We start from the raw sequence: 19444 nt of genomic DNA, 5'->3' as shown, positions 1-19444 counted from the left end.
GCATGCTCTGTGTGTAACATGTGGATCTGGCCAGTATCATGCATGCTCTATGTGTAACATGAGGATCTGGCCAGTATCTTGCATGCTCTGTGTGTAACATGTGGATTTGGCCAGTATCATGCATGCTCTGTGTGTTAAATGTGGATTTGGCCAGTATAATGCATGCTCTGTGTGTAACATGAGGATTTGGCCAGTATCATGCATGCTCTGTGTGTAACATGAGGATTTGGCCAGTATCATGCATGCTCTGTGTGTAACATGTGGATCCAGCCAGTATCATGCATGCTCTGTGCGTAACATGAGGATTTGGCCAGTATCATGCATGCTCTGTGTGTAACATGAGGATTTGGCCAGTATCATGCATGCTCTGTGTGTAACATGTGGATTTGGCCAGTATCATGCATGCTCTGTGTGTAACATGTGGATCCAGCCAGTATCATGCATGCTCTGTGTGTAACATGAGGATTTGGCCAGTATCATGCATGCTCTGTGTGTAACATGAGGATTTGGCCAGTATCATGCATGCTCTGTGTGTAACATGTGGATCTGGCCAGTATCATGCATGCTCTCTGTGTAACATGTGGATTCCCAGCACTGCCACTAATCTCATCCCTCTGGCTGCTCTCAGCTCTCCAGGCTTTTCTCCATGTCTTATGTGTAGGGTGAACTTTGCTTTCCAGACTGGCAGCTCATCATATACCTCCTCCCTTATTATTTCATGATGCAGAGGAAATCCATTCTCCAGCCCCCATCACTCACTGGCAGCACCTGGGCAACCGGGAGGAGTTTAAAGGGCTGGAAGAAAAACAAACCTGCTCATCTGGGGAATTGTGTGCAAGCAGGAGGAGAGGGGAGGCAATGACACACGAACTGGAGGCAGAGACGAGGCTGTGAGCAGCAGCATGGGCTCAGCACTGGGAGCTGTCCCTTCAGCACCAGCATTCAGCACCATCCAACAAGTCCTGACATAGCAGCACAACTTGGGCAGACTGGACTTGTATCCTTGGAGTCACATCATCTGCTAAAGGACCATACCCAGCAGATCCTCTTAATTAACAAGTCTGAGGACAATCACAGACAGGAGTGTATGGAATGGGAGACATGGACAAAGCTGCTGTCAATTCTTCTACTGCAACCTATGCCTTTGGTTGTAAAGTTAGGATCATTACAGGTATGATGTCACATTAGACAATTTACACACAAGGATTGTACTGAGGAGCGAGTGCATTCAACACCTAAAGTGTAGACATTGGAATAGGCAATGAAATGCTTGTGCCAAGTGCAGATTAATCCATTGTGATATCCTAGTGACAATCTTTGGATGCTCAGTTCCATCCTTCACTCCTTCATTTAATCTAATAAAGATCAGGTTAACAGACAGGGAGAGATACATTTTTTCTCCATAACTTGCACTTAGTTGTCATTTTTTTAGTTTGGGATTCCGGGAAAGAGCCTTGTAATTAGATTTCTCTCTGCAGTGTTTGTCCTCATGCCTTTGCTTCTGTTCCAGGTCTGCTCCTGTAGAGGCTGGGATGCTCAATATGACAGGCGCACAATTGAGGGATTTATCTGAAAGAGATTTTGAAGATACAGAGCTTAGTATAAATGTCGGTGGTTACAAGAAGAGGTTAAGATATGACACACTTCTAAGATTCCCAGAGACAAGGTTGTGCAAGTTGTTGACCTGTCAATCAAAGGAATCAATTCTGGAACTGTGCGATGATTATGATGACACCAAGAATGAATTTTACTTTGATAGGAACCCCGAGTTGTTTCCATATGTCTTACATTTTTACAACACTGGGAAGCTCCACGTCATGGGGGAACTCTGTGTGTTCTCCTTCTGCCAAGAGATTGAATACTGGGGCATTAATGAATTCTTCATAGACTCCTGCTGTAGTAACAGCTATCATGGACGGAAAGTGGAACCAGAGCAGGATCAATGGGATGATAAGAGTGAGCAGGAAAGCACCACATCCTCCTTTGACGAGATCTTGGCGTTTTATCATGATGCTTCCAAGTTTGATAGACAACTCTTTGGGAACTTCAGGAGAAGACTCTGGCTTGCCCTGGATAATCCAGGCTACTCCATCCTGAGCAGGATTTTTAGCATACTCTCCATAATAATAGTCCTTGGATCTATTGTCACTATGTGCCTCAACAGTTTGCCAGACTTCCAGATTGTTAATGCTAATGGCAGCACTGAGGAGGACCCTCGCTTTGAGATTGTGGAACACTTTGGAATAGCTTGGTTCACTCTAGAGCTGGTGGTGCGTTTTGCTGTATCTCCAGATATGACTTTGTTCTTCAAGCATCCATTGAACATCATAGATTTTATTTCCATAGCGCCATTTTATATCACGTTAATAGTCAACTTGGTGGTGGAGAGCTCTCCAACTTTAGCCAACTTAGGCAGAGTAGCCCAGGTACTAAGACTCATGAGAATATTCCGTATTCTGAAACTTGCCAGACATTCAACGGGTCTGAGATCTTTGGGGGCAACCCTAAAATACAGCTACAAGGAGGTGGGGTTGTTGTTGCTCTATCTATCTGTAGGAATATCTATATTCTCCGTTGTGGCTTACACTATAGAAAAAGAGGAGAACGATGGGTTGGCCACCATCCCTTCCTGCTGGTGGTGGGCTACTGTTAGCATGACCACGGTTGGGTATGGGGATGTGGTCCCTGGTTCCATAGCTGGAAAACTGACTGCGTCTGCCTGCATCTTGGCTGGAATATTGGTCGTTGTGCTTCCCATCACTCTCATCTTTAACAAATTTTCACATTTCTACCGAAGACAGAAGCAGTTAGAGAATGCTATGAGGAGCTGTGATTTTGGAGATGGGGTGAAAGACATTGCATCAGTTAATCTGAGGGACTACTATGCCCAGAGGGTCAAATCCCTAATGGCAAGCATCACAAATATAAGTAAAAATACCCCAAGTGAGCAGAGCCTAAACGATTCAATAAATTAGACCTGCTTTACGAGAAATGAAAGGCTGTTTGCTAGTTACACGTTCATTCACACCATCCACCTGTTGTCAATGCAACCACTAAAAATAACATGAATACTACATTTCCATGCGTGGGAGCTGTTCTCCTATCAGGATCCCATAGCTGTACTCCATAGTTCTGTGCCAGCTTTGTGTGAGTGATTGGCACAGCTCTTCTTCTGCGTGGCTTCCACATGTCGTATGTAACCGATTGTGTTCTGCACTGATGCAATTGTCTAGCCTGTGCAATCACTGTCAAACCTCAGTATGAGCAATATTAAATGTATCCAGGTGTCCCTGTGGCAATGTCAGCAACTGACCGCAACTGTGTGTATACAGTGATGTGTGTCCTGTGAGTCCTGTGTATGGGAATGCGCTGTCTCCTCTACTGTTAATTGGGAGCATTAGCTTAATTAACATCCAGTACTGTAATTGTTGGGCAGGGTCCTTAGCTCACTGTGACTTTCAGATTTACATGAAGCATATATTCATTGCTCAACCAAATGTACCATTCATACAATCAGTCATCAGCAATCATGTGTCAAATAAATTGTATGTTTTTTACTGGTTGTTTTGCAGCTGTAGTTTAATGCTGTAACTGTTTGACTTACTTGTGACCCCCAGTCAGACCTTTAGTTGCAATATCGTACACCCCACCTTATGTCATGCAGCTGGCAATAGCAAGGTTTCCAAAGCTAACACATATTCAGTAGCGCAGCATGGGGTCTATAAAGCATTTCAGTGCACACAAAGTGTATACCGCTAAGTAGAGGTGAGCAAATCTTTTGAAATTCATATTTGCTAGATTTGCCGTATTTTCCTGAAAAATTAAATTCCCTGCAAATTGCAAATACTCCAATTGCCTGAAAATATATGTATAACACTCTGAGGTCTCCTAGGACTGTGTCCAGCTCATTTCAAGCTCTTTAATTCAAACACAGCTTTAGTAATCCCAACCTATACGACTATGGGTAAACATATGGTAACTGCTGTCCTGTCACACACTATCTGTAATGTTTATTCAGTGTTACATGGCTTTCTCTCCCTATCTCTATTTCAGAGCAGTGAGCTTTGACATCCTTTCACCATCTAGATTCAGCATAAAATGGCTTCTGCATTCCCTGCCTCTGCTTTTATACAGGCTATGATAATCCCTCCTGATTGCCTGTTTTATACCATGCGATGTGGTAGCTGAAAGGCATTATGTCAAAGCCCTCATGGCTGCACTATAGGTCTTGTGAGTCTTCACTGGCTGATGCAGTCTTCTGCAATGTGTAAAATGATGGCAGACAATATAGGTGTTTGGTGTAAATCGAATCGCAAATTGCTTGAATTCGCTTGGCGCAGTGAATTCCGAAAAAAATTAAGACAAATTCAAAGTGCATTGAATCGATTGGCTCATCTCTACTATGTAGTGCTGAGCAACAACGCACATACACATGTGGTCACACACGTGGTCGATTAATGAAAGAAAAACCCACAATGGTCACAGAAATAACTTGAATCTGACAAAAGTAATAATAAATTAAAAATCTTTGAAAATGGACAAATGAAAGTCAGACATTGCTTTTCAGCCCGGCTTCCACAGAATAAAAGAAAAATTAAACTCATGAAATAGGCCTGGATAGAAATGATGGTTCTTCTTAACTTAATATTTTGTTGAACAACCTTTTGAGGCAATCACTGCAATCAAACGATTCCTGAAACTGTCAATGAGACTTCTGCACCTCTCCACAGGTATTTTGGCCACTCCTCATGAGCAAACTGCTCCAGTTGTCTCGTGTTTGAAGGTTTCCTTTTCCAGACGGCATGTTTCAGCTCTTTCCAAAGATGCTCAATAGGATTTAGGTCAGGGCTCACAGAAGGCCACTTCAGAATAGTCCAATGTTTTCCTCTTAGCCATTCTTGGGTGTTTTTAGATGTGTGTTTTGGGTCATTATCCTGTTGCGAGACCCATGACCTGCGACTAAGACCAAGCTTTCTGATACTGGGCAGCACATTTCTCTCTAGAATCCCTTGATAGTCTTGAGATTTCATTGTACCCTGCACAGATTCAAGACACCCCGTGTCAGATGCAGCAAAGCAGCCCCAGAACATAACAGAGTCTCCTCCATGTTTCACAGTAGGGACAGTGTTCTTTTCTTGATATGCTTCATTTTTCCATATGTGAACATAGAGCTGATGTGCCTTGCCAAAAACTTCCATTTTTGTCTCATCTGTCCATAGGACATTCTCCCAGAAGCTTTGTGGCTTATCAACATGTAGTTTGGGAAATTCCAGTCTGTCTTTTTTATGATTTTTTTTTCAACATTGGTGTTCTTCTTGGTCATCTCCCATAAAGTCCACTTTGGACCAAACAACGACAGATGGTGCGATCTTTCTAATCTCCCGAGACAACTCTTTCCTTTGCTTCCTCTGCTCCATGTTGAGTTTGGTACACACCATGTCACCAAACAGCACAGTGAGTATCTGTACCCCTATATACAGGCCCACCGACTGATTACAAGATTGTAGACACCTGTGATGCTAATTAGTGGACACAACTTGATTAAACATGTCCGTTTTGTCACATTATTTTTAGGAGTACCATCATTTCTGTCCAGGCCTATTTCATGAGTTTAAGTTTTTTAAATATTCTGTGGAAGCAGGGTTGAAAAGCAATGTCTGACTTTCATCTGTTCATTTTCATAGATTTTTAATTTATTATTACTTTTGTCAGATTCAAGTTATTTCTGTGACCATTGTGGGTTTTTCTTTCATTAAACGAGGGGTACCAACAATTTTGACCACGAGTGTAGACCTCATGGAGTGCAGCACATACAAGGTATTCTCCTCTAGAAACAATGTTTCCTTATACCTCAATACATACAAGTGCTACAGAGACTGCCACAATTTTTTATTATTCTGTTGGATTTAAAGGGAATTGGTAATCAGACAAAAAACGTTTTATGTTCTTTTATGGTAGATCTAAGCACAACAAAACTGCAATATATTTGTGTGCATGAGCCCTAAGGGTGTATTACCTCTGCTTTGTTCACATCTATGGATGTATTGCTTAGAGGAATAGGTTGGGAATCCACTGTTCTGAGCAGAGATTCCTGCAGGCACAGCACTCCGCAACACATAGCAGATACAGGAAAGTGATAACTAGGACTATTTTATCTATCCTTACAAAATATCCAAGTACAGATCATTTTTTTTACTTGCAATACATGGAAATTAAAGAGAATCTGTGACCAGGTTTTTGCTATGTAGTTTGAGAGTGGCATGATGTAGGGACAGAGCCTGATTCCAGCAATGTATTACTTAGTTTACTGGGTATAGTGCATGTGATACCATCACAGTTTTCCCTGCTGCAGATTTATCAGTTCCCTGAATGTCGAGCCCACACCACTGATTGGCAGCCTTCTGTGTACACTGTATATTGACAGAAAGCTGCTAATCAGTGCTGGGGGTGAGGTTAAACAGAGCAGGAGGACTAGGAGGCACAAGACCCCTAGTCCTGTAGTGATAATCTCCTGCTGATAAAACACTGGTTTTATTGAAATTGCAACACACAGCCTAGTAAGTGACACATCGCTGGAATCAGGGTCTCTTCCCGTACATCATACTGCTCTTAGATTACATAGCAAAAGCCTGCTGACATATTCCTTTTAAAGGGGTTATTAAATTAATAAAGTACCTACATATCTTCCAAATATAATTATAGAAAACTTACTTTGGCTTATTTCAATAGGTAAGCCAGCCCCCTTCTCTATTATAGTTGATGTATAGGGTGGCTCAATAATTAAAATAAGTTAGACATATGATCCTTTATACACAGCCCTTATAACATGCTGCAACAGGAAAAAGTGTCTCGTTCTGAGCAAAGGGCCACAAGAGGAGATGCCGGGGCCCCGGTGATAAATGGAAACACATTTTCAAATGAAATTATTTTAGTAAGTCTTATATAATCATTTTAGGTTAACAACTAGGGATAATATTTTCATTGTGAAATTTCCATTTTTTAAATGTTGTTTAGTCATCACTAAGAAAATTAAGCTGCTCCCAGTGACACTTTGTGAAGCTCAGGGTGCTAATACTTTCTTTCCTGGGAGTGCTGGGTGAAGATCTTTGGATGTGTCAAAGTCATTGATTATGTTTCAGAAAAACATCTTGATGCTTAAAGGTAAACCTGTCATTAGGTATTTCCATTATAAAGTAAGGCCACCACCTTTAAGGTCTCTTTTACAGTATTCTAGTGCCTGTACATAAGCCCTCAGTCCCCTCTGCATAGTACAAAAATAACTAATTATACCCCAATATGGCACGGTCCGGTCCGATGGACGTCGCTGATCTTCCTTCGGCGCCTTCTCTCTCATCACAAGCGCCGCCCCCCTGCTTACTTCATAGGGATAATGAGTTCTATGTCATTCACACAGCGTCCCCCAATTGCGCTCCTGCGCAGGCGTACTTCTATCTTCCCTGTCAAGGGCAGAGCAAAGTACTGTAATGTGCATGCACCAGGACAGACCAGAGTGCGCCAATGACCCCCAAAGTAAAGCCGGCACATACATATTACAGTACGTTGCACTGCCCCCAGCAGGGCAGATAGAAGGTCGCCTGCGCAGGAGCGCGATTGGGCGATCTCTGTGTGGATGACGTAGGACTCATCATCAACGTGAAGTAGGGCATGTGGACCAAACTTGCGATGAGCGAGGAAGTGCCGAAGGAAGACCAGCGACGCTCATTGGACCCTTCCATGTCTTATGGGGATATAATAAAAGTTATTTTTTGTATTATGCAGAAGGGATTGGGGGCTTATGTACAGGCTACTAAAATACTGTAAAAGAGGCCATATACGTGGATGTACTTTTTATTGGGAAAACCTGGTGACAAGTTCCCTTTAATTTTCTGTTCATGAGAAAGTCACTTTGAGGCATGTCACAAAAACAGCTTGATGCCATTGCATTGGTAGCTCACTTGCCCTTCTAGGTATTGGGAACCACACAGTAAATTTGTATATAGCGCTTATTTACTTCAGTGTGTATATGTATAAGCAGAGGATCAGATCACAGACTTATTAAAGGGAATATGTCAGTAAGATCAACCTCCTCCAATGTCATATATATCTATCTAGGTCTTTGAAATGTAAATTCATGAACACACTAACACCTTTATATATTCTATCTGTTGCTGCATTCCTGAGAAATCAGCATTTTAATTCATATGCAAATTATGCATCAAATGCTCTGGGTGTGACAGAGCATTTAAGAAGCCTCTGCCTCCCTAGGTTGATTCCCCACCTGGCATCTGCCTTTTTAGCTTGATTGATAGCTCAGTATTTGATTTCCTTGCTTGGTGCCCGGCATCACACAGACAATGAGCTACCAATCAAGTTAAAGAGACTGGAGCTGGGCCCAGAAATAGAGGTAGAGACTTGGGAAGAGCCCTGCCATGCCCAGTGCACTTAATGCATCATTTATATTTGAATTAAAATGCTGATTTTTCAGGAATGCAGCAACAGATAGAATATATAAAGGTATTGATGGATTTATGTTGCAAAGACCTACATGCCCATATATGCGATTTCTTTTTGGGAGGAGGGGTTGATCTTACTGACACATTCCCTTTAAGCATGCTGAGAAAATTGTGAACACCAGTTATACTAGTGTCTTACTTTATCACTATACCAAATGGAAGGTATAATGTATCTTGAAAAAAAGCAGTGGATACATTTAGCTATCTGTTGCCTCATTGACTTCAATGATAAAATTCATGATTTTTTGCTAGTTATATTAGCCTTATCTTCCCATCAGAAAAGTAGTTACCTGATGGATACGAGATGGAGACTGTTTCCAATTGATAATAAAATTTTGTTGAAGACACAGCGTCCATCAAATTGATTACTTCCTTTTTCTATCTTGCTGACATTTATAGGAAGTCGTCACCATTTACTTCCAATAGGTCAGAATCTATCCTGGTCACATAAGGGGCACACGGGAGCACTGCTTGTTGTTATCAGAGCCCTACCAGTAACAAGTCATGACCATAACAGACTTGTATCCACTGCAACTAAACAATGAAGATTCATATTGAATGATACAAGTAGAGATCTTAAAAAACATGAGCAACTGAAGCAGAAACAAAGTGTAATTAATTAAAACCTTATACATTTATTGCTGAAACCAGAATACTATAATAATAATGGCGAGTCCCTCATAGGGGACCTGAATTCATTAAAGTGGTTTTCCACTACTGGATATCCCCTTTAACTTCTAAAATGCCCCAAATAAAATAAAAGAAAAATACACATTGTCACCTCATGGATTGGTGCCTTTCCAGCAATGACAGTTCTGTGTTATGTAACATGACCACTGCAGCCAATCAGAGCAGATATCCGTGGAAAAGCTGTGCTGAATTTGATGAAATGGCGCTGGTCCAGGAGTATGTGTTGGATTTTTTTTTAAATTTTACCTGGGGCACTTTAGTAGCTAAGAAGATGTTGTCCAATCTTGGATAACCCCTTTAATTACCATAGTGAAATAGCTTCTCAATCACTGGAGGATCTAGTATCATCATGCCAGAAACATGTACTTTCAGAAGTCACAATGTAACGCTCAGTGTCTCTGTTATTGTGTTATCTGGGTGTTTAGCACTTTCTGTTGGGTTCTCCCCACGTTACAGCCGATCGCTGGGGCTTTCAGCAGCAGGACACCCTGTTATCACTTGTTCTCAGGAGACTCTTCCACCTGATTCCAGTCCATGTCATGCAGATTTCCTGGTGATCCAGTGGTTCTGGGATCCCTGGCTGCAGTTTTGTTGTAAAGGAGATATGAGCCTACCGGCTAATGAAACCTTTTTTCCAGCCAAAAAAAATCTAGATGACCTATCAATCACAGAAAGATTTTTCTACTTGTACTGGTGTCAGCGGTCACAGTGAATGTGTCAAATGGCAGCCAAAATAATTCCTCCGTCCACTCAGCCAACATTAACAATTCAATCAACTGGTATTTTCAATAGCCGTCATTGTACACAATTACTTCTGATACATTGTTTCTTTTTTGTATATCGTGGAGTTTCCGTTCTATATTGTTTACATTTTTTTAACTTTTAATTTTAATTGTTTGTATGGAATTAGTGTGAAAGACGTGTGAAAATATCTGTTTAGCTGTTTTAATTATTCTCCATACCATAGCTGTAGAGTAAAACACGGACCGCACATCCAAAAGTCATACATTGTTCTATTGCAGCTCAGCAAAAATTTACAAAAGTGAACACAATGTTCTTATGTAATTCTAACATTCTGATCAGACTGTATGAAGCCCACTGCCACGTCACGGCAAACCTCTCAGTGGGTTCCTAACCTTAAGGCTACGTTCCCATGAGCTTTGGGTGAGTTTTTGATATTGTAGAATTTCTGCACCTATTAAGTAAATTAGGTTACTTGCATTTTTCTTTGTGTTTTTGAGTGTGGTTTTTTTACATGCATTTTCATTGCATTTTTCACATTGCGTTTTTTTTCTTTGTCATGTTTTATAAAAAGCAGATCAGTTTATGCTGAGTAAAAAAAAAGCATAGTGGTCAGGAGATTTCTATAACTCTCATCCACTTTGCTGAAACTGTAAGAGGTTGTATTTTTGAATAAACAGCGTCAAAAACCCATCAGGGGCACACAGCCTAAAGGTGCGGCACTGAGTACCAACCACCGCCGCAGTGATAGTGCACCAGCAGGGCGAGCTACCTGATGCACCGCAGCAACCATGATGCAAGACTGAGTCCCCATGACTCCAGGCTACTCCACTGCACAGGCGCGGCACCACAGCCACAATGGCCGCCACACAGCACCAACACCAAGTGAAAGGAGCTAAAAAACTCACCTTTCCCACGTTCTCAGACTATAAACGGAGAGCAAAAATAAGCAGAATCCCCTTCTGCTAATTACAAATGTCTGGGCTAAATGGGAGGAGTGCTGATCCAAGTAAAATAAAAAAGACAGGAGACAAACCATATACTATAACCATGGCGAGCAAGCTGGTGCCCCACAGCAACTGAGAGGTTCACCATGACGTGGCGGTGGGCTTCATGCAGTCTGATCAGAAAGTTAACTAAGAAATTCGTGTTCAGTTTTGCAAATTTTTAAATATTTTTGCATTTGTAAATTTTTGCTGAGCCGCAATAGATCAATGTACAAGATTCGGATGTGTGGTCCATGTATTTCTTTACAGCTATGGTATATTACATGGTCTGTCCCCGATTTTGTGTTCTTTCTCTTGGACTAACACTCCTCCCATTTGGCCCAGGCATTTTTAATTGGCAGGAGACTGCAAGGGGGGGCTCCACCTATATTTATGCCTTTTGCATCATTCTAAAATGTTAGAAATCTCTGGCCGTACCAAATGGATCTAAGTGCACTATTCAATAAATCACTGGTAACCTAAGATTGAGATCTTATATGCACAGCCACTAGCATGGCAGGACCCAATAGCATAGCTCTCAACCATCCCGTTGTCGCTTTGAGGGCTCAGTCCCGCATCCCATCACGGCTCAGCTGTTTTCTCAGCTCCTATCCTTACTTCTCTGATGTTTTCATCGCTCTGTAGCTCCACCTCCTCGGGGGGCGGGGCTGATCATCTCTTCTCACTGCATAAATTAAATGATATATTCACCACCTCTCATCAGGTTTCACCCAGTGCTTGAATTCACATCACAGTGCCAACATGCTTCCCAATGTTCACAGGCTGTTTGCACTAACCACTGAGCCCATTATTATAGAGATAGGAGAATTTGGTTATCTTTACTCTACATTGCAATGAATCCAGAAGCAGAGTATACATCTCCATAGAAATACATTGTATATATAACAATGTATTTTTATGGTGCCTGTATACTGAGGTGTAGAAAAATATTTATCTTGTTCCTATAAGGTTTTGAGCCCACGATCAGGAAGAGCAGTGTTTTGGACGCAGCTCACCTGCACTGCGTCCAAAATGCTGGGTTCTGCATAACAAGCACAGTGGATGGGACTTAGTCTCCACTATGAAATTTCCACAGTAGAATGTCATTAGATGCGGTAACGCCACATGGTTCAGTGAACACATGCAGATTTACCTGCGTGATTATAACGCAGCGTTTTGGACGCAGCGAAAATACGTTGCATCCAAAGCGCCTCTGTTCCTGATCGTGGTAATGTAGCCTAAAAGTAATAAAATTTTTTTATTTTTAGCGTCTACTCAGGTCTTGAACCCACACCTTTTACCTTACAGATTGATGGGAGCGTTATTGTGCCAAGCCACAAGCTCTAGTGATGTAAAGAGCAGAATTCCATGTACTTGATCTGTACTGTAGAATCTGACTAGGCTAATAGAACTGATAGGAATACACTGCTGTGTACAATGTATGTACTTTTATTCTACAGGGAGAATCAGGGTATGTGGCCATGATGCGTACCAGCCTGCGGCCACAACGCTGCGGAAAAACCGGCGGCGGCTTCCGCTCAATATACAAATGAGCAGCGCCATTTTTTTCCCACCTGCAGACTTTCCTCATAGAGGTTAGGTCTATGGGGAAAGCCCGCATGCGGACCTGCAAGGGAAAGTGACATGCTGCAGTCTAGACAGACGCGCCGCACATCAGTTTCCGTGGGTGATCCACAGGAAAGGCACACAGTGGACATGGGATTTCTACAAATCCCATCCACTATGCTGTAACATCTGGCCACTGTGGGTTTGATTCTGCATAAGCACGCAGCGTCAAACCCGCAGCGGCTCTGGATCGTGTGCACATACCCTAAGAGATTTTTTTCATCGTATAAAATGACTAAAAAAATAATAATGAAAAACAGTTGATAATTACATTTTTTTTTTAAATAATGAACATCACAAATCAGCAAATAACATGGACATATTTGTGTCCCTGTAATCGTAACGACCCACACAACACATCGATCAGATTATTTATAGGGATTGGTAAATGACGTAAAAAAAATGGCGTAATTTATATTTTTCTCTATTAAACCCATAAAAATGTAATAAAACGGTAATGCTGAGGCCGTGTTCACACGTTACGTAAATGCTGCGTTCTTTCTGCTGCTTTTTCTGCAGGTGTCCGCACCACACGACACAGTAACAATCTTCTCTGATTATTGGTGTTTGCAGCGTTTCTTTTATGCATTTTCCCGCTTATTTGATGTGATTTTGGGGCAGATGTGAAGCAGAGTTTTTAACTCCTTTTAACAGTACAGAAAAGCTTTGATTCTTATTGTGTAGATTGGTGTGGATCCTGCAGAAAACAAAAAAACACAACATGTGAACATGGCCTTACAGACATAAAAAAGCCGGATGTCATATAGAGAAGCTACATAAAGATGAGAAAGTTCTGGAGGCTCCGACTGAATGAGGGAACAAAAAATAATTCACAGGTCCCAACTAGAGATGAGCAGGACGTACAGATGACGTCGCGATGTCCTGGGTGATCAAAAGCCACCGGGGACGCCGGATGGTTAGAGATTCGCTGCCTCCTGTCCAGCCGCCAGGTACCACTGACCTAGACGCTGGACCAGACACCCAGGAATCCATCCGCTCATCTCTAGTCCCAACTGTCCTGGATACAGCAGTCTACACCCTGCAGTCTCGGGCATCCGCTGAATGTCCCTCACGACCAGCGCCCCTCTGACAACTCCTCCTGCCAGAGGAGAAAGAAATGGTAAATGAACATGGATTGGGTGTGGCTAGGGGCGTAGCCAAAATTTGCCGTGGCGCACTGTGCCTCATGATTTGTCCCTCTTTCTGTTCTTCAAAAAGTTGGGAGGTATGCAAAAGAAGCGTGAAGGTGGCAGAGCTAGGAGTCTTTGTTAGGCCCCTTGATACTAAAAGATTCCACTCCAGCACGCAGCACCCCACAATCAGGCAGTATTGGTGTTGTAGAGGGAATTCCCTCTTCTGGCTAACCATTTAGATATCACCGTCCCTATTAACTATAGCATCTAAGGGATTAAACAGTCAGAAACACAATGAGCTCCTATCTTGGCCAATGCAACTGGGTTCCCACTGTTATGTTTTATTTATACTGTAGATTACACCTGCTGCTATTGGCGAGGGCTCCGCTCCTGAGGCTCACCCATGCTAGCCTCGTACATATATATTGGCTTGCATTAGAAAGTGTTTACACAGATAGAAAAGCATGGTTGCTTTCTTCCAGAAACAGCCACAGACTTTTCATTACATTATGTGTAGTATTAAAGTCCAAGTGCCTTGAAGTAAACAGAGATGACCTGCAATACCACCTTTAACCTGTGGGCAGATGTGGCGCTTGTTTTTGGAAGAAAGCCGCTGAAAGTAGCTTTTCTCATGATTGCATACACCTGGCTATGAAGTTCAAAGCTCAATGAGGTTACAAAACCAAAAAAAGTGCTTTAGTAAGTCAGTAAAAAGTAGGTAGGAGTATTTAAAACAAGAAAATGATAAGGGTGCCCATACTTATGCACCTGTCAAATTTTATTTGAATGCAGATTGCACATTTTCTGTTAGCACAATAAACCTCATTTCAAGGCAGAAACATTACTGTGTCCAACAGTTATTACATATATCAAACTGAAATAGCTGTTGCAAAAACACCAATTTTTATAAAACATTAAGCTTAAGATTAATAGGGGTGCCCAAACTTTTTCATACAACTGTATATATATATATATGGATTCTAGGCACGACGCCCCCCTGTATCGGCGTGGGCTTCAAGGGTGGCAGTCGCTCCGGAGGTGGGCTTATCCGAGTCAGGGGCACTGGAGCATTGCCCTCTCTACTAGTGTTGAGCCACCCCCGTAGTGTTCGAGTTCGGTTCGGTTCGTCGAACACCCGTGTGTTCGCCGAACTGTTCGTCGAACTGTTCGTCGAACACCTTCGAACACCGTTAAAACCAATGGCAGGCAAACAAAAACACATAGAAACACATAGAAAACACCTTCAAAGGTGTCCAAAAGCTGACAAACTGCTCAGAAGACATAACTAACACATGGAAAAGTGACAAGTACATATAGTCATGCGAAAATAAAAGAGGTGGAGGAGTAAAAGGAGGGGGAGACACAGATATAGGCATGTCATGCCCTTCTAAAATCCAAAAAGTGAGAAGCCGACACGGCCAGTCCGCTCCTGCCCGTGCCACCTCCGTGTCGCCGGGTTTGTGCCAGAGCCGCGGTGAACCCTGACGGCCAGCCCCCCTCTCCCAATACTGGTGCCTGTCCGCTGGTGGGTCGAGCGAGCCCCCTTGTGGTGGAGGCAGCTCTAAGCTTTTTAATTTAAATTGTCTCTCTAATTTGAATGAATACACTTTAAATCCATTTACAAGGATCTATTGGAGGGCAAGTCTCATGCCAGCAGCCGCGGTAATTCCAGCTCCAGTAGCGTCCACTAAAGCTGCTGCAGTTAAAAAGCTTTTATAAGGATCGAGCTCGGCTGTCCACCGCAAGGCATCCTACTGCCAGTCCCAGCCCCTATGCCTTGGGGTGCCTCCTGATGCTCTTCACTAAGTATCCCATGGTCCCGAAGCATTTCCTTTGAAAAAATTAAGTGTCTAAACTACAGGTGGTGCAGCTTGCTTAACAGCCGGGATAATCCGCTTACTAGCAGACACTGCTACTAGGCACAAAGTATTTCCTGGGCTAGATGCAGTTAAAAATTTGTAATTAGATACTCTCGTTGGATGCTGAGAAAGCATTCCATAGAGTCTCCTGGCACGCCATATATGATTCTCTTAAAAAGCTTGGGGTAGGGGTCTAGGGGACCCTTTTATAGCCAAAATCACGGCCCTGTATCGCAATACGTCACCTAGGCTGAAGATAAATGGAACTGTAGCACCCTGAGGGCTCGGTTGCTAAAGACGTATTGCACCTCACCCAGAGGTGTGATATCTCACTCTCAGGTAAGGATGGAGTGTGGATCAGGACCCGACACCTGCATGCATTACACCACATTGCCGTGGGGCAGGGCGACCAATATGCCCCTGAGATGGGCACGACAGTCCCTGTCCCTGGCTGGAATGGGGGGAGGGAACACTGAGGAAGGGGAACCCTGTAGTGCAGGAGCAGGGAGGAAGCAGTTCCTGGGTGCATTGAGAAGGGAGTATAAAAGGTGGGCACCATCTTAGTTCAGTGCAGAGAAGTCTGAGCAGAAGTGGCAGGGAGCAGGGGCTCTGCATGAGCTCTGCTCCGGAGGCGGGCCTAGTAACAGAGGCCCAGGCCTGGAAGAGGGAGAAGGAAGGAAGAGGAGCGGAGAAGGCTCCAGGAACGAGGAATGAAGGGATCCCAGGGGTGCGGACGGGCGAGTCGCCACCGCACGCCCGAATCCACCTGCGTGGAGGGGTCAGGCCAAAGGGGGAGACCGGTCCCCGAACTAGTGGAGGCAGGAAACGACCCTCAGCTAGAAACCGGAGGCTCTGACATTTTATGTGGCGCAGCCCCTCGCTACACCCGCTAGGAAGGCACCACATAGGGTCAGGGAAACTGGCGCCAAGTTTACCAAGAGGAGGCCCGAGGCAGCCGGACAGAAGTGTTGGTAAGAAAGGCCAGACAAAGGACACACAAAGGGGGTCCTGTGAAGTGCTCCAAAGTTATCTGGGAGTTGTCTGAGCCCCTCACCTGGTGAGCACAGTACGACGTGGGCAGCCGTTACCTGCAGACGTGGTCTGGATAATAAGAACTGTGAGTAAAGGCCCTGAACTGCATCACTGACTCCGTGTCGTTACTGCTGCTGCCCTGCACCATCACCCCCATCCTCCGCATACACTGCCCTGAGGCTATACTCCTCCCGTGGGGAGTTATGCTACGCTCTGCTGCACCCACAACACCAGCCTCAGTGGTCTGCCCTGTAGCGGCGGTTCACTCTGACCGCAATCCACGGGTGGCGTAGTCGGACATTTAAACATCAAAACCACATAAATAGTTCCGCCACTGGTTTGACCGCCCTGAGCCACGGAACTGGGTCGCCGCCACGAAGACTACAACCACCAGCATCCACCAAAAAGGGTCCGGCTCCGGGTGTCCCAAGGCCCAGGGGGTGCGTCAGAACATTTTCATCACCTTTCACAATCACCAATGGGACAAGGCAGTGATGTCCTCTGTCCCCTCTCTTATACATCCTAGTGACGGAGCACCTGCTCTCATCAATTCGCCATAACCCCAATATTAGGTGGATTGAGGTGGGAGGCACCGAGTACAAGTGCTCTCTATTTGCTGATGATGTCCTAGTATATATCACTCAATCACATATATCCATCCATGCTGTTATGGCTGAAATAGATCACTTTGTTACATGGTAAAATTTTAAAATCAATGCAGCGAAGTCTGAGGCCCTCGATGTCTCCCTCCCCAAATCCATATAGGATTCCATCCAGTCCAACTTTCCCTTTGCCTGGCCCTCACAGGGTATCAAATACTTAGGAATTCCTATTCATAGAGACCTCTCCCATCTATGTTATCTTAATTTTGGGCCCTTTATTGAACAACTCCATACAGACCACGGTTGGCAAGTTAGAACTGTAAGATTCACTACGTGAACCACTGGTGTTTTGTGGAAAAGCACATGTACACTGCGTTCCAAATTATTATACAAAAAGTGTTTAGGAGTGATAAGGGAAGAATTTGTTTGTTTGTCAGTTAAACTCATTGATGGTGATGTGTGTCAGGGCTCTTTATATCACTGTAAGCAATTGCAGACACCTGTGCTAATTAGTTTGGCAGGTGTGTCCAATGAAAGGCAAGACTACTTAAGAAGGCTCTCTCACATTATTAAGCAGCCTACATTTTCTGCCAAAATGGGAAAGAAAAAGGATGTGTCGGCTGCTGAGAAGCAACAAGTTGTGGAGTGTTTAGGTCAAGGCATGACTACAATCAACATTGTGCGATGATCAGGATGAAGTGTCTTGGCAATCAAGAAGTATGTAGCTGATTCACAGTACACACGTGTGCGTGCTGATAAGGGCAAATTGAGGACTCTTTCCTACAGGCAATTACGTCAGGTTGAAAGAGCAGCGGCAAAAAAGCCTTGTCATAGCAGCAGACAAGTTTTTGAAGCTGCTTGTGCCTCCAACGTCCCCCGAACAACAAGATGCAGGGTCCTTCAGAGGTTTGCAGCTGTGCATGCGCCATCCTGTCGACCTCCTCTATCCACTTCACACAAGCAGAAACGGCTCCAGTGGGCCAAACATTACATGAAGACTGATTTCAAAACTGTTTTGTTCACGGATGAGTGCCGTGCAGCGCTCGATGGTCCAGATGGATGGAGTGGAGGATGGCTGGTTGATGGACACCCCACGCAAACACGGCTACAGCGCCAACAAGGAGGAGGTGGAGTAATGTTTTGGGCTGGAATCATGGGGAGAGAGATTGTCGGCCCCTTTAGGATCCCTGAAGGCGCTAAAGATGAACTCCATAATGTATGTGGATTTTCTCAAACAGCACTTCCTGCCATGGTTCAAGAAGAAGAACCGTGTATTTCACAGCAAGATCATTTTTCTGCATGATAATGCACCATCTCATGCTGCACATAAAACATCTGCATCTCTGGCTGATATGGGCATAAAAGGGGACAAACTTATGGTGTGACCCCCATGCTCCCCTGACCTGTACCCCATTCAGAACCTTTGGAGCATCATTAAAAGGAGTGTCTATGATGGCGGGAGGCAGTTCACATCTAAGCAACAGCTCTGGGAGGGTATTCTGTCCTCATGCAAAACAATTGAAGCAGAAACCATCCAAAACCTGACAAATTCAATGGACGAGAGAGTTCAGAAGCTCCTTTCGAACAAGGGGTCCTATGTGAAAATGTAACATCACCTAGAATAAAGTTTTGAGTTGAAAACTGTTTGATTTCAGTTTCTAACAACCTGCTAATGCTTATAATTTCAAAAATGACCATTTTTTTGGTCTTTATTAAAATGAAAAGGTCGATCGAAAAGTTTGGGGGATCTAAGAGTGTGGCAACCCAGTAGTCATGATTACTTCGAATTCTGACAATATGAGGGTCATGCTGCAGGTAGTGCAGCAAGAAGGCTCTTATGTGCCTTGCGCATCTCGGAGCCCCAAAATTATTTTCCGGGCTAGATGCAGCTAAAAATTATTTTTAATTTTAAATCTGGTGAAGCTTTAGTATAGATGGCCTAATAGGATCAGTGCTGCACACTGCTACAAAGCCCAAATTATTTTCCAGTCAAGATACAGATAAACATGATTAGTAATTTGAAAGCTTAAAACGGTTGGTAGGGTGATTTTAACCAATCATCAAGCTTTTACTCTCCCCAGGATGACACAGGGGTAGAAAAGTCGTTTCGGATCCATGATTTGTTCATCTTTATGAACGTGAGTCTGTCTACATTATCAGTGGAGAGCCGCGTGCGCTTATCTGTCAGCACACCACCAGCAGCGCTGAACACACGTTCAGACAGAACGCTGGCTGCGGGGCATGACAAGATCTCCAAGGCGT

General features: G+C 43.7%; 1 protein-coding gene across 1 annotated transcript; it reads left to right on the top strand.

The window, feature by feature from the left end:
- Positions 1-650: 650 nt before the first annotated feature.
- Positions 651-4479, top strand: KCNS2 (potassium voltage-gated channel modifier subfamily S member 2). The gene is made up of 2 exons (XM_073679610.1): positions 651-1171; positions 1511-4479. The coding sequence occupies exon 2, from the start codon at positions 1533-1535 to the stop codon at positions 2973-2975; it is 1443 nt and encodes a 480-aa protein (XP_073535711.1). The 5' UTR covers positions 651-1171; positions 1511-1532; the 3' UTR covers positions 2976-4479.
- Positions 4480-19444: the final 14965 nt, after the last annotated feature.

The sequence above is a fragment of the Phyllobates terribilis genome, unplaced genomic scaffold (assembly GCF_046119375.1).
Source record: "Phyllobates terribilis strain yellow unplaced genomic scaffold, ASM4611937v1 Scaffold_4__5_contigs__length_816908805, whole genome shotgun sequence".
NCBI classification, from domain to species: domain Eukaryota; kingdom Metazoa; phylum Chordata; class Amphibia; order Anura; family Dendrobatidae; genus Phyllobates; species Phyllobates terribilis.
This window is presented reverse-complemented; position numbering and strand designations above follow the sequence as displayed.